This window comes from Mustela lutreola, chromosome 1 (genome assembly GCF_030435805.1).
Source record: "Mustela lutreola isolate mMusLut2 chromosome 1, mMusLut2.pri, whole genome shotgun sequence".
In the NCBI taxonomy this organism is placed as follows: Eukaryota; Metazoa; Chordata; class Mammalia; order Carnivora; family Mustelidae; genus Mustela; species Mustela lutreola.
In genome coordinates this window covers 160,459,510-160,473,314 of record NC_081290.1, presented here as the reverse complement: position 1 = coordinate 160,473,314, position 13,805 = coordinate 160,459,510, and the positions used below count along the sequence as shown (strand labels likewise).

Below are 13,805 nucleotides of genomic sequence, written 5' to 3'. Positions count from 1 at the left end.
CTTTCTGTTTTGAGCTTTCTAGGAAGATTTTTCTGAGAAGAGATTTCCTTGGTTTAAAAAAAGTTTGAAAAAACACTGGGTTAAAAAAATTAAGGGGTTGCATTATTATTGTCTTCATGTTGTTAAGTGTTTTTAAAACTTGTAAAAATGGGTACATGCCTGTTACCAAAATACCTGGCCGCTTAAAAAAAAAAATCTGGTATAAATACAGATGGTGTCTTCCCATGTGGTGAACATACAGGCAAAGTTATGGAGGTATATGCAGAACCTACAGACCTGGTGTACTTTGAAGTTAGAAGTCCTGGCTATTCTGGTTCTGCTAAATCAGCTATAGGACCCTGGGAAGATACTATATACTTTTATATCTTCAATATCAATGTTAAGTCATTTCCCTTAAGAGACTTTCAGGGAAGGTTATGTTCTTATAGTCAGAGAGATGTTTTTCAGTTCTGCAGTAGCCTGTCATCTCTAGCTCACTCTTAGGAAGTTTGTGAATGGTTGTCTCAGCAAGTGCTTTGTCCAAGCCAGAATATTCTACAAATTGCTCTTTAAAAAAATTTTTTTTTGCTTGTTTTTAGTGTTTGAAGAACCTGAAGATCCCAGTAACAGGTCTTTTTTTTCTGAAATCATCTCCTCTATTTCTGATGTAAAATTCAGCCATAGTGGTCGATATATGATGACTAGAGACTATTTGTCAGTCAAAATTTGGGACTTAAATATGGAAAACAGGCCTGTGGAAACATACCAGGTATTTGCAGTTTTTTCTTTCAATTAGCATATACCCTAAGTAATTACACCCATTTACTCTAAGTCTTCATAGAAAAGGATTTTGTACTATGTGTTAATCCCAATACAGCATGGTGGACCCTTAGGCGTTTTCCTTCAGAGATTCATAAGTATGTTGCTTTTCCATATGTTAATTTTATGTATACTTTTATAGAGGTTGTGTTGTCTGTCCAGTTCAAGTGTGATTTTGCTACCAGTTTGGTTCACTGTTGACACCATTTTCCCACACTGCTGTCTGCATTTAAAGTGAGGAGGAAGAGTACTCTAATAAGGTCTAGGTGGGGAAGAGGATTGCGGAGAATGGCCCATCTTGGTTGGAGTATGTGCAGTCGTAGTTGAACTAGAGCTTAACTTTGGCATGCCCAGTCAAATAGACTACATTCTACCTTTCGGCAGATGACTTTTGTCTTAGGCTAAAGGAGAACGGCTCGAAAGCCCAGTGTACAGCTGTCTGTTGTAGGATATTAGTTCTGGGTTCTCTTGTCAGTCAGCCACCATTGATCCCCTATCCTTTTCTTCTGGAGAAGAGAATAAAGACATGGACAGCCGGGGACAGGAATGGGGGGCAAGCAGAAACCTGGAGTAAACCCTAGACTGCAATATAGAAGACACTTAACACTGTTTTAAGAATACAGAATTTGTAAATGGTACCTTCTTTATGTTGTGTGTTTTCTATAAAATTAAAATGATGTTTCTCAAGCCTTTTACTCCTCTTTTACAAACATAAACTACTATAAAGATTCTTCCTTAATGGTATTTGAAATTTTAAAGGAAATGCTATGTTGAAACAAAGGCAAAGAGATACATACTGCTTTGTTTTCAGTTACATTTGTGTAACTTCCAAGATTGTGATCTATCTCCTGGTGTTTCTCACTACTACCACCACCACCCCCAGTTGCCATTGAGAATAAAATTGAATTGGATCTTAATTTCATATTCTTAAAATTGTTTGGTGGGAAACCCTGTAGGTGGATTCTAAAACTTTGCTGAACTGTTATGATTAACCTAATCTGCAGTTTTTCTGCCTATGCTGAATTGGATTAGTGATTCAGAGTAGAGTTACGTTTTATACTCAACGTATGCAGATTTAGCTGTTGTTGAATTTATATAAGCATCTTCCTGAGCTGTGTGTGACTAAAGGGTATTTTGATCTTACTGATTTTTTTGCCTTCTATCCTGACCCCTCCCTGAGTTGCAGTTCCTCATAGTTAACAAATTTGCACGTAATGTCGCATAGACATGGCCTGAATCATTCCATTATACTTAAAAGTTGAAATGGACACTTAAAATGATTTTAGGTTGCTTCATAACGAACAGGGAATTCTAAGCATTTGGAAGGTACCTACTCTTTTTTCTATCATTAATTCTTTTTTAAGGCTCTTTCTAAGTAAAAAGGGTTAGTGAGATCGAGACAACCCCTTCCCTCTCAAACCATCACAACAAAAGCTTTGGAACTTTCCTCCTTTGTAATTTAACAGTGTTAATATTGAAATGCATAATTTCTCAGAGTACATTTTAAATACCAAATTTATTTATTTTTTGGTTTATCCCCTTGTGAAATCCTAGTGAATTATACTTCAAAAAAGAGGTACATTTTCGTTAGTTTTTGATATTCTGTGAGGAATATCGGTGATAAGATTTTTTCAGTGATGCATGCTTTTGAGTAACTGTATACAGTTGATCTTTGAACAACATCATTTGAATCGTGTTGGTCCACTTTATTCTTGGATATTTCGTCTATAAAAACAGTAGAGTACTGCAAATGTATATTCCTTGTGATTTGCTGAATAACATTTTCTTTCCTCTAGCCTACTTTCTTATAAGAATGCAGTACATAATACATACTACAGACATAAAATGCGTGTTAACTTTGTTATCAGTAAGTCCTCCCCAGCCAACAGTGGAATTAGTATTTAAGTTTTGGGGAGTCAAAAGGTGTATGTGAATTATTTTTTTAAGACCTATTTATTTGAGAGAGGGTGAGAGCGCAAAATGGAGGGGCACGGGGAAGGGGGAAGATAATCTGAAGTAGACTCCACCCTGAGCATGGAGCCTGACATGGGGTTCAGTCTGAAGACCCCAAAATCATGACCTGAGCCAAAACAAGAGTGGGATGCTTAACTGACTCTGCCCCACAGGTGCCCCATATGTGCATTTTTGACTGTGCAGGGTGATTAACACCCCTAATCCTCAAGATGCTCAATGGTCAGTTATAATTGCATAGCATGTACACTTTAATGATAATGTAGGCTTCAGTTATTTATGCCCAAAAATGATATTTAAAAAGGAAGTAAAACACAATATTGAATATTTTTTTAATCAGCAGTTAATGGACTGAAAAAAACAGGTGTTAACATATTCAGCTATCGATATAATAGTCTTTACATACTCTATTATCTGCACCATTTTCAAATGTATTTTAGCCTAAATATTTTAGTCCATCTTGTAAAGAGTTCATGTGTCATGCCCCAAAGGGTATTTTTCTTTGTCCTACAGTAGAAAAATGTGTGTTCATGGAAGGGAGCTCATTTGTTTGTGAAAAGGATAAAATGCCTTTATTGTTTGTTACTAAGAGAGTTGAGTTTTAGTAAGATTACAGAGTATGTATGTGTGTCTATATATTCCTTTAAAAAAATAAGGACTTGTTTAAATATTTTTCTAATATCAATTAGCAGATCTTGAAGTTAAGTATATCTATAATAATATATTTATATTTAAAACCCAGGTTCATGAATACCTCAGAAGTAAACTTTGTTCACTGTATGAAAATGACTGCATATTTGATAAATTTGAATGTTGTTGGAATGGATCTGACAGGTAATTGATTTTAATTTGAACTTCTCATTCAAATTGGCCTTTTATTGGAGGAAAAGAAATGTTGTTTCACTTCTAGTATGATTGACATAAATTACAAATCCTTACTTCATTTTTCCTTCAGTTTGCTTGAAATAAATTCAGTAATCTTGTAGCAGTAATAGCAAATAAAAATTAAACTTTGTCTCATTAGTAAATATGAAAATACACAAAAAATGTAGTTATCTTAAATTATGATTTAAACATCTTTAAATATTCCTTTTTATGAACCAGAGCAGTGAAATCTTTGACATGACAACTGTTAAAATGGTGAAATTTCACTTTGGTGGTTCATCTATGAAACTTTTGAGAAATATTTAGGCAATAGATAATTCATTGATAATTAGATAATTCATAGATAATTATCTAATTCATAATTATAATTCATAGATAATTAGATAATTCATAGATAATTAGATAATTCATAGATAATTCATTTGGAATATTAAACACCAGTTTTTTCCAGCTATCTCATCAGTATCTAAGAGAAGTGGAATTACCATATGTCATTTTAACTATATTACCTTGAGTAATTAGGGTTTTTATAATCTACAACTTTGCCACAGTGTATGTTTCATTTTTACTGTATCATTAAAATGTGTAGTACCATTATTTCCAAGGACAAATAAGTCTTAATCTTTCAGTTTTTCCTTATCAATACTTATTTCCCATTTATTGTGTTCCAGTAGAACAGAAAACATTAGAAAAGACTGTTTTGGAATTACTTAAACTTGCCTTCATGATCATTAGATGTACTTGAACAGTTTAATCAGTGAACATTCAAGTATCATGGTGTTCTGTGTTATAGAGGATGCTAGAATTTGGATCACTTATGTTTGGTGTGATGTTTAATATTACCTTCATCTGAATGTAACATGACACCCAGAAATAGGCTGGCCACAGTAAACCTAGTCTCAGAACAAGCAAGGTTTGCCTTTGAATTTCACTGCTTAACCCTAAGCCATCAAGAAGGAAGAAGGAAAGGGAAGAGAGAAAGGAGAAATTTGCAGACAGCAAGAGAAAGAAGATACTGATACACTAGGATCTGATGACACTGCTGCACCAGCTCTTTTCACATTGATGAAACATATTGGGCCGGTTTTAAGTTAGGTTCCATTATAAAAAAGAAATTTTTGTTTTCCCTTACTGTTTAAAAACTTGTTTTGAAATAATTTCAAACTGGGGGAAAATTGGTAAGAGTGACACAGTTTTATTTAGCCCTTACTCAGGGTCTCCTGTTACTGTTTGCTGTGTCAGTCTCTTCCTTTATATCTGTCTCTGTAAAGACACGCAAATAGATATACATACTTTATTTGTGAACCAATAACATGGTGGCCCATTGCTCTTGAACTTTTTAATGAGCATTTTCTAAAGGATAAGAGTCTCTTCTACATTGTGATAGGGCAGTCATATAAAGCAAAACAGTTCCCGTGGCACAGTCCTCCCATCAAATCCACAGAGCCTATTAAAATTTCACCAGCCCTCTTGGCCATGTCCTTCCTAGCAGAGAAGAAAATCCAGTCAAATATGCAGTCCCAAAGAATATATAACATTTAGTTGTCTTGTTCTCCTTTAATCTGGAATAGTAGTTCTTCATGTTTTCCTTGTCTACTGCCACTTTGGCATTTTGAAAAACAGGCCAATGATTTTATAGAACGTTTTTTAATCTGAGTGTTACCTAATGTTTTCTCATAATTTGATTCAGGTTATACATTTTGGGCAGGTATACCATAGAAATGCTGACCTACCAAAACCTTTTAAAATTTACAAAGAGCCTAGGTGTCCTAATTATTAAAATCTCACAAATTCAGATAATATGGGGGTACCAATCCAAATACATAATTCATTTTAAAAGAGAGTTTATTACCCTCAGGTATGTGCACCAATTTGAGTTTGATTAAAATGAAGTGTCCTTTGGAGGACTTAGATTACTGAATAGATGATAATCATTTCTATTTCATATATGACCTGTATAATGTATGATACATGTAAATACTTATTTTCAAGCTTTACTTTAAACAGTTTCTTGATATTCTGTAATCTTACTTACAAAAATAATTTAAACCATGTGGAAGAACATGGTATGTAATAGTAGCACCAGACCCTTTCTAAATTAATAGTTTCAGATTTGGGAGGTTTTGCTTGTTGGTGCTTAAACTTAGCAAACGTTGAGCAGTGATGGATGGAAAGTCAAACTGACAGAGGTACCCTGGGTAAGGTTAAAATTTGGCAACGATTAAGCAGATCCTGTGAAAATATTTGTCCTCAGAAAAAGTGCTTTAAAGGTATTTAATGCAATAGGTAAAATGACTTCCTGTGAAGAAAAAAATTTATATTCTACTCTTAATAGTCACAGAATAAAGTTTTTGTTTGTTTGTTTTTTAAGAGAGAGAGCGAGCGCACATACAAGCAGGAGAAGCTGCAGGAAGAGGGAGAAGCAGGCTCCCTGCTGAGCAAGGAGCCTGATACAGGGCTCTGTCCCAGCCCCTTGGGATCATGACCTGAGCTGAAGGCAGATGCTTAATGAACTGAGCCACCCAGGCGTCCCAGATATCTTAAAAGCATTCATAAGATAGCATTTTCCCAGTCAGACAACATTCTGGGAGCAAATTCTTTAGTTTATAATTTAAATCACAAAGTAATGCATTGGTTTCTTATGAATAGCTATATACCATGAATTTTGAAGGGTTTTAGAACCTGTGATCCCACAGTTGGTATTTGAAGAAGCTACCAGTTTGGTTAATCACAAAACCTGTAGTTGCAAAAATATATTCAGCAGAGATTATTTCAGTACTACTAAGAAGCTACTTTCGAAAATATTTTCAACTTGGGTGATAGTTTTGGTAGTCCTGAAAAGGAGCTATTAATAGAAATCCAAGCTAACTACCAGTAACTAGTACCAGACTAGTACTAGTTTATTTGAATAATTGGTCCTTGGGTTGGTGTCAGCAACCCTCTCCCCAAATCCAGATCAGCTTGAAGTAGCTATTTCCTATGCGGTAATAGGCTAGGTTCCATCACTGAATCATTTTACTGGAAATAAACTTTTGTTCACTTACTTGCATCCTGTTTGCTTTTGCAGTGTTGTCATGACTGGATCTTACAATAATTTCTTCAGAATGTTTGACAGGAACACAAAGCGAGACATAACCCTAGAAGCATCACGGGAAAACAACAAACCTCGCACAGTTCTGAAACCACGAAAAGTCTGTGCAAGTGGCAAGCGAAAGAAAGATGAAATAAGTGTTGACAGCTTAGACTTCAACAAGAAAATCCTTCATACAGCCTGGCACCCCAAGGAAAATATCATTGCTGTAGCTACTACAAACAATCTGTATATATTTCAAGACAAAGTGAATTAGGGTTGGCATTCCCAGCAGAAGAGCCCACTTCCTGCTTAGTTGAGATAGTTGAATCTAGCATTCGTACCTAAAAAAGAGAGCGGTCCATTGTGGCGCCCCTTTCCAGTGTTTGACAATGTGCCATTCGACAACACATTTTTTATAGCTACATGGAGAAATCTCTGTGGATTCATCACTGTGGTGTTCTCCATGTCTGCTAGCCATGTAGGTAAGGGTAGGGCACTTTTAATTTAAATGACTTCTTGCACCATCTTGCCTAATGGACTAGATTGGACTGTATCAACATTGATTTACTCCACTTTTTATGCCTTCCATTGTGATGACGTCAAACACAGTGAAAGCCTTCAGTCATGCTTATGGGATTTAATTGTGTATCCTCATTACTGTATCATTTGTGGGGTACACCCCTCCCCTTTTTTAAATTAAATACAGCTCATTCTTACTGTGGCTTGTAGCATTCCTCCTCTTCTGGCCTCCTGGACTCTTCCCCTTCATCTCTTTTACCCTTGCCCCCTCCACCCAGTCTTGGTGGTGGTATATTAAAAAAAGAAAGAACGAAAGCACACAATATGAGTCAGTTTGGGGTCAGTGGTAAAGGGGGTATATGTTGCGAACAAATGTTTTAATAACAGTTGGCTGTAATCACTCCTTGCCGTGTCTGGCACCGAAAATAAGGAAAAAAATACTACTACTGAATAAAAGTGACAAAGAATGGAGAATCTGGTTTTCTTTTTTCTTTTTAATCTACCTCTTTAAGCCAGTATTTTGTGTCATTACTTTTGGGCGCAGTGAAATGAAATGAGTTTCCATTGTTTAATTGGTATTTTTGTTAATGATCTTTAACAAGTGTTCTTTTACATGGAGAAGGAGAGGTCTTGGTTCTGTATGAACAAGTTATGAATATATATTGGTATTACTAAGGATTTCACAATCTACAAATTGCTAGAGTTTTTTTTTGTTTACTGTGGTTATGAATATTGGATACATTGTATCTACACTTAACTCCTCTGTTAATGAAATTGTTGTAAATGGGAACCAAATTTGTAGAAATTCATTTTTAAAGTCTTTTTACAGTCTTAATTTCAGTTTTGCCTTACTAAAGTCAAACACTTAAAAAACTTTTTTAACAGGTTAAAAACCTTTTTTTGTCATTCAATCATAAAACATAAAACTATTCTCAAGTGATTTACAGAGAAAATTGACACTGCACTATTTTTTTTGTACTGCTATCAAATCTGAATGAAATGTACTTTGCCATAGATGTTTTTCCTCTATTTTTAGTTTTCCAAAGTATTACTATTAAAGACAAACTTTAAAGGTATAGTGTTAAAAAAGTGCTTAATGGACTCCCAAGAGCTGCCTCAAATAAAAATTTAGTAATCTGTATATGATTACATTTCCCTATCCAAAGATGAAGAGTACTCCTATTTTTAATAGGTAGAATGTACCTTTGTCAGTCTTGCAGAAGCTTTAATGGAGAAACAAATGGACTTTATTTTTAAAAATAAAAATCAAGTAGGCATTTATATTATTAGAGAATGGTTAGTGTGTTTTGGCTGAGCAGTAATGGACAACCTTGAATTTTTGAGGACTCTTGAGTGCTTCGACTATGTCCACTACCTACTGTTCTATTCTCATCAATGAAAAATGATTAGACAATTCCCTCTACACTTAACACAAATATTATGTTCTTGTAAGTTAACATTTTTAGCACACAGGAAAAATCTTATGTAATAAAATTACTGTATCTTTTGGACTTAACAAATTTGAATTTGTATTTAAACACATATGTCTGATAATTCATAAAGTAATGGCACTTTTGCTAACTTATTTGGGGGGTCTTGGGTGCATTCTTAATTTGTGTTATTTATTCTTCACACTTGAAGTGGGATATCCTCCTGCCACAGTATCAAACACTGATACTTGTTTCCTATCAGGCATTCCAGATCTTTTTGGAAGATTGTTTCCCTAAAGTTCGGGTGTAGGTCTTGAGGTAATATCACCAAACAGCTCTTGGAAATTCTCTTTTGAGTCAGCAGTAGCTATGATGATTCTCACCCATGACACTAAGAGTTAGTTTTTTATGTTTAAGAGAAACATTGCTAAAGTTAAAATGCCTCTATAAAAGAATGCTATTATAAATTGTAATGATATTCTCAATTACCAGTTTTTAATTTATTTGATGTAGCAGACTCTAAGCCCAGCCACTCATCTCATATGGTCATGGTTAATCTTTTTATTAATAAAAATTTTGCTTAGAATAAACTTGTCAAATTGCTTGTATTCTCCTATTTTCTTGACACCTCCATATCCTATCCCTTTATCTAAAACTTTTTTCCTCTTAAATTAGAGTAGGAAAAAAACTCTTATTCTGTTAATTTCCTTTGATCTTTATTTAGTGGCTGGGCAATAGTTATTTAATGAATCTCTGTATGTAAACAAAAGTTTATAGAACAACTACTGGATATTAAATTTTCTTCTGTGAAGCCTAGTCTTTTGGAATAAATACTACATTCGTGTACTTTTTTTCCTTTCAAATTGTGAGGATTTTTTTTTTTTTTCCAAGTGAGGATCTTTTCAAATCTTCAGTGTGAGGATTCTGGTTACAGATATTCCTAGAGAAAATAAATACAAAAACACATTCTTGTGTGTAACAGGATTTATTTCAAGTAATAGGTTTTTAGTCTTGGAAATTTTATATGTGAAACCTGAACACTACTGACAGTCTTTTTAGTGGAATCATTACCTTCTTAGGGAACCCTGCTTCTGCATCCTTTTTTTTTTTTTTTAAAGATCACATATACATTCAAGTGGAGATAGTACTGTAGACTTCTGAAAGAACAAAACCAAAAGGCGAATGCTAGGTAATTGAGAACTAAAATCTATTTAGTATTTGAGAGCACTACTCTATGGGGTATCTTCTTTATTCAGTTGTTCAATAACCGAAGCTGTGGTGGGGGGTGGTGTGGTGTGTGTGTGTTACTGTGGCTAAAAAGTTCTTTTACACACCTCTTAACCCAAAACCTTTGAACCTGACCCTGCTTCATTTTGTAAAAATGCTTATGAGGCCAAAACATTGTAACTGTAGTATTAAATGATGAGTGAAATTAAAGGTCTCGGGATGTTCTCAACTGCTGAAGATATTTTTTTAGCCATAATGTAATAAGATAAATTTTTTGTCTCCCTGACATTTTATTGTATAATGGTATTAGCGCTATGACTTACCTCTGTGTAAGCATTAAGAAGTGGCCACTTTAAAAAGACAACTGCCCACCTTATGGGTTTAAAGTTAATACATGTGAAAAGTTCCTCTTTAGCACAGAACTTATCATAATGAGTGTACTACAAAGATTCCTCCAAAAGGAGAAACCTGGCAAAGAAACTGGCATGGGGGGAAGCTAGTAGTTTTTTTCTTTTAATATTCTAGCTACAATTTCTGCTCTGTGAACAGCAATAAGTTATTTGAGGGCTTCCCACTAGAGGGTAATGTTTAAGTCCTAAACAGGTATTTTAAAGAATTCATCAGCAGAATTCTATTCCCATACTGTAAGAGCTTCATTAACTAAAAACTAAGTGGGGAGTCAAGTGAAGGGAAAGTCCAAAGGTTATGTAAGTCCAGATAAGACCAGTATTCAACATGAATACTAGGAGTACTCAGTTGAGGGCTCAGTGATAGAGGGGAATCCCACATGTCAGTTAACAGTGTGTGTCATGGTCTTACTGGGGAAGCAAAGTTTTGAGCTGTCAATCATAGCCTATGCAATCTGCCAACCCCTTTGCAAAATCCCATCCTTACGTGCCATGCTCGCTTTCTCCTTTACAAGGAGCCTGGGAATTAAATGTTGGCTTATGTCAAACTGAATGTGGAGTTAACTCTGGGACACCATTTCATTTTACAAAGTAACTTCTATCTATATCCTGAGAATACATGTTTTTCAGGAATTACAAAAAAGGAAAAATACCCCACCAGCAATCTCATCATGCAGAGAAAACATATTTGTCTTTACTTTTTCATAGAAAATGGGATCCTATATACAGCTTTATGTCCTGTTTCTCTACTTAATGTGTCTTGAGCAGTTTCCCAGATCAGAGGACTCTAATCAAGAGTTCCTTGTCTGGATAGCCTCATATTGGTGCATCAGTTACTTATTTCATCAGTCTGTTGTAAAGGTGGATTTTTTTTTTTCGTTTTTGCAAATTGAAGTACCTGAGTATAGGGTGGTTTTTTTTTTTTAAGGATACATTCCTAGAAATACAGTTGTATTAAAGGATATGGATATATTTAAGATTTGACAGATCTTGTCAGATTTCCTTCCAAAACTGAAGCTCCACCAAGTATACAGGATTACCCAAATCATCACACTCTCTAATGGACAAAAAAATTAAAAAATCCCATGTCTTAGCTTTATTAAATTGAAAAAGTCAAAAGTGGTAACTAATTTTTTTTTTTTCAATTTCTAGCCAGATACTAATTTCCTTAACCTTGATACAAGATGTGCTCTGTAAATACCTTCTTCCAGTCTGAGCTTCTCTTTTCTTCATACTCTTGATAGAGCTCTTGGAAGAGCAGCAGTTCCTAATTTTCATAATGTCCACTTGAGCAATTTTTTCTTTTCTTTTTTTTTTTTTTAAAGATTTTATTTATTTATTTGACAGAAATCACAAGTAGATGGAGAGGCAGGCAGAGAGAGAGAGGGAAGCAGGCTCCCTACTGAGCAGAGAGCCCGATGTGGGGCTCGATCCTAGGACCCTGGGATCATGACCCGAGCCGAAGGTAGCGGCTTAACCCACTGAGCCACCCAGGCGCCCCTTGAGCAATTTTTTCTTTAATGGATTATGCTTTTGGCGTCCTAAGAAAACTTAGAAAAAAAAGAAACCTTAAGGTGACAAAAGGTTTTTTATTTTTAGGACTTCACTAGTTTCTACTTCTTAAATTTAGGTCTGGGATCCATTTAAGTTACTTTTTACATATGGTACATATAAACATAACATATACAACACAGATGGGGTGAAGTTTGTTTTTTTGTACCTTTGTTGAAAATCAGTTGGCACCATGTTAGTCTATTTTTAAAAAGTGTTCTAGTAGTTTATATGTCTGTGCTTTCACCCATACTACATTGCCTTGGTTGCTGTAGCTTTCCATAAGCCAGTAAATCAACGTGTTGGGTTTTTTTTCCCCAAAAACATTTTGTGATTTTGGTTCCTTTACCTTTCCGTTTTTAGTGTCAGCCTCTTGATGAGAACAAAAACAAACACCCTCTTGAGTTTTGATGATAATTGCCCTTAATGCATAGACCAGGGAAAGCGGACATCTTATTTGTCCTCCAATCCGTGAAGGAAGCATATTTTTTTGTTTTATGTGAGTCATAGATTTCTTTTATCAGTATTTCTAGTTTTTAGCATACAGATATTGCACATACGTTGTTACTAGTTTACTGTGTGTATATGTACAAAATTTTCAATTTCTAATTGTTCATTGTACAATTGTTTTTTGTACATTGATCTTGTATCCTGATACCAAATCCACTTACGTAGATTTTTAGAAGTTTTCTATTCATTCGTGTTGTCTGCAGCTTATTTGTAATAAATGTTTTCTTTCTTTACAATCTTCCTAATTTTTCTTTCTAATGCCTTATATTTCTTTTCCTTGTCCTGTTGCACTGGTTTGACCTTCTAGGTGATGGTGAAAGCAGTGGTGAGGTTAGACACATCCTTGCCTTGTCATCAGTCCTGGGAAGCAAGCATTCAGTCTTCATTAAGGAGGTTATTTGTAGGACTTTTGTAAATGGCCTTTTTCAGACTGAGGAAATTCCCTTTTATTCCTCGTTTTCTGAGACTTGTCAATCATGAATGGATGTTGGGTTTCATCTTTTTTTTTGAAACCACCATGTCTTTTTTTCCCTTCATAATGTTGGTGTGTGAATCACATTCATTTTCCTTTGTAGGACCAGCCTTGAGTTTCCAGAATATTGCTTAAATTCCTTTGCTAGTATTTTGTTGAGTATATTTGCATCAATGTCCATAAGGTATGTTGATCTGTAGTTTTCCTTACCTTTTAATTTCATTGTCTCGTCAGTGTAATGTTGCCTTCACGAGTTATGGAAGAATGTGGGTAAATTTCATATAATTTCTTCCCTAAAGGTTGGATAGTATTCACCAATGATGCCATTTGGGCCTCTTTATTGGAAGATTTTTATCTGAATTCAGTTCTTTAAATAGAATTATGTAGACTAGGGTTGCCTGGGTGGCTCAGTTGGTTAAGCAACTGCCTTCGGCTCAGGTCATGATCCTTGAGTCCCGGAATCGAGTCCCTGCTCAGGTTCCCTGCTCAGCAGGGAGTCTGCTTCCCCCCGCCAAGCTCTCTCTTTTCATGCTCTCTCTCTCATTCTCTCTCTCTCTCAAATAAATAAATAAAATCTTTAAATCCTTTCTAAAAAAAAAAAAAAAGAATTATGCAGACTATTTCTTGAGTTTTGGCAGTTTGACTTTCAAGGAAATTGTCCATTCCATCTAAGTTACCAAACTTAGGAGTATAGTTATTCATAACATTCTGTTTTATCTTTCTGTGGTCAAGCCTACTAAACAAAATATGTAGACTGTGTTTTTTCTTATTCTCTTTTCCTCCTCCTCCCCCTTCTCCTTCTGCCTCTCCCTCCCCTTCTTCTTCTTTGTATTCCAACCACAGTGTTAATTTCATTTATGGTTAGAAAATGAGAAAAAGTTCTTTAATCATTTTTTACACTTAATGCTTTTTTATTATGAATCATTTTATTTCTTTATTGCACTTTCATTTCTATTAATAAC

At 34.9% G+C, this 13,805-nt stretch overlaps 1 protein-coding gene across 2 annotated transcripts in view; it reads left to right on the top strand.

Moving 5' to 3' along the window:
- PPP2R2A (protein phosphatase 2 regulatory subunit Balpha) overlaps positions 1–7,720 on the top strand; it is a 90,597-nt gene extending 82,877 nt beyond the window's left edge. For both annotated transcript variants that reach the window (XM_059177834.1, XM_059177842.1), the window contains exons 8-10: positions 579–748; positions 3,512–3,603; positions 6,722–7,720. In XM_059177834.1, coding sequence (XP_059033817.1) covers positions 579–748; positions 3,512–3,603; positions 6,722–7,001 — 542 coding nt within the window. In that variant the 3' untranslated portion in view covers positions 7,002–7,720. The remainder of the gene's footprint in view (positions 1–578; positions 749–3,511; positions 3,604–6,721) is intronic.
- Positions 7,721–13,805: the final 6,085 nt, after the last annotated feature.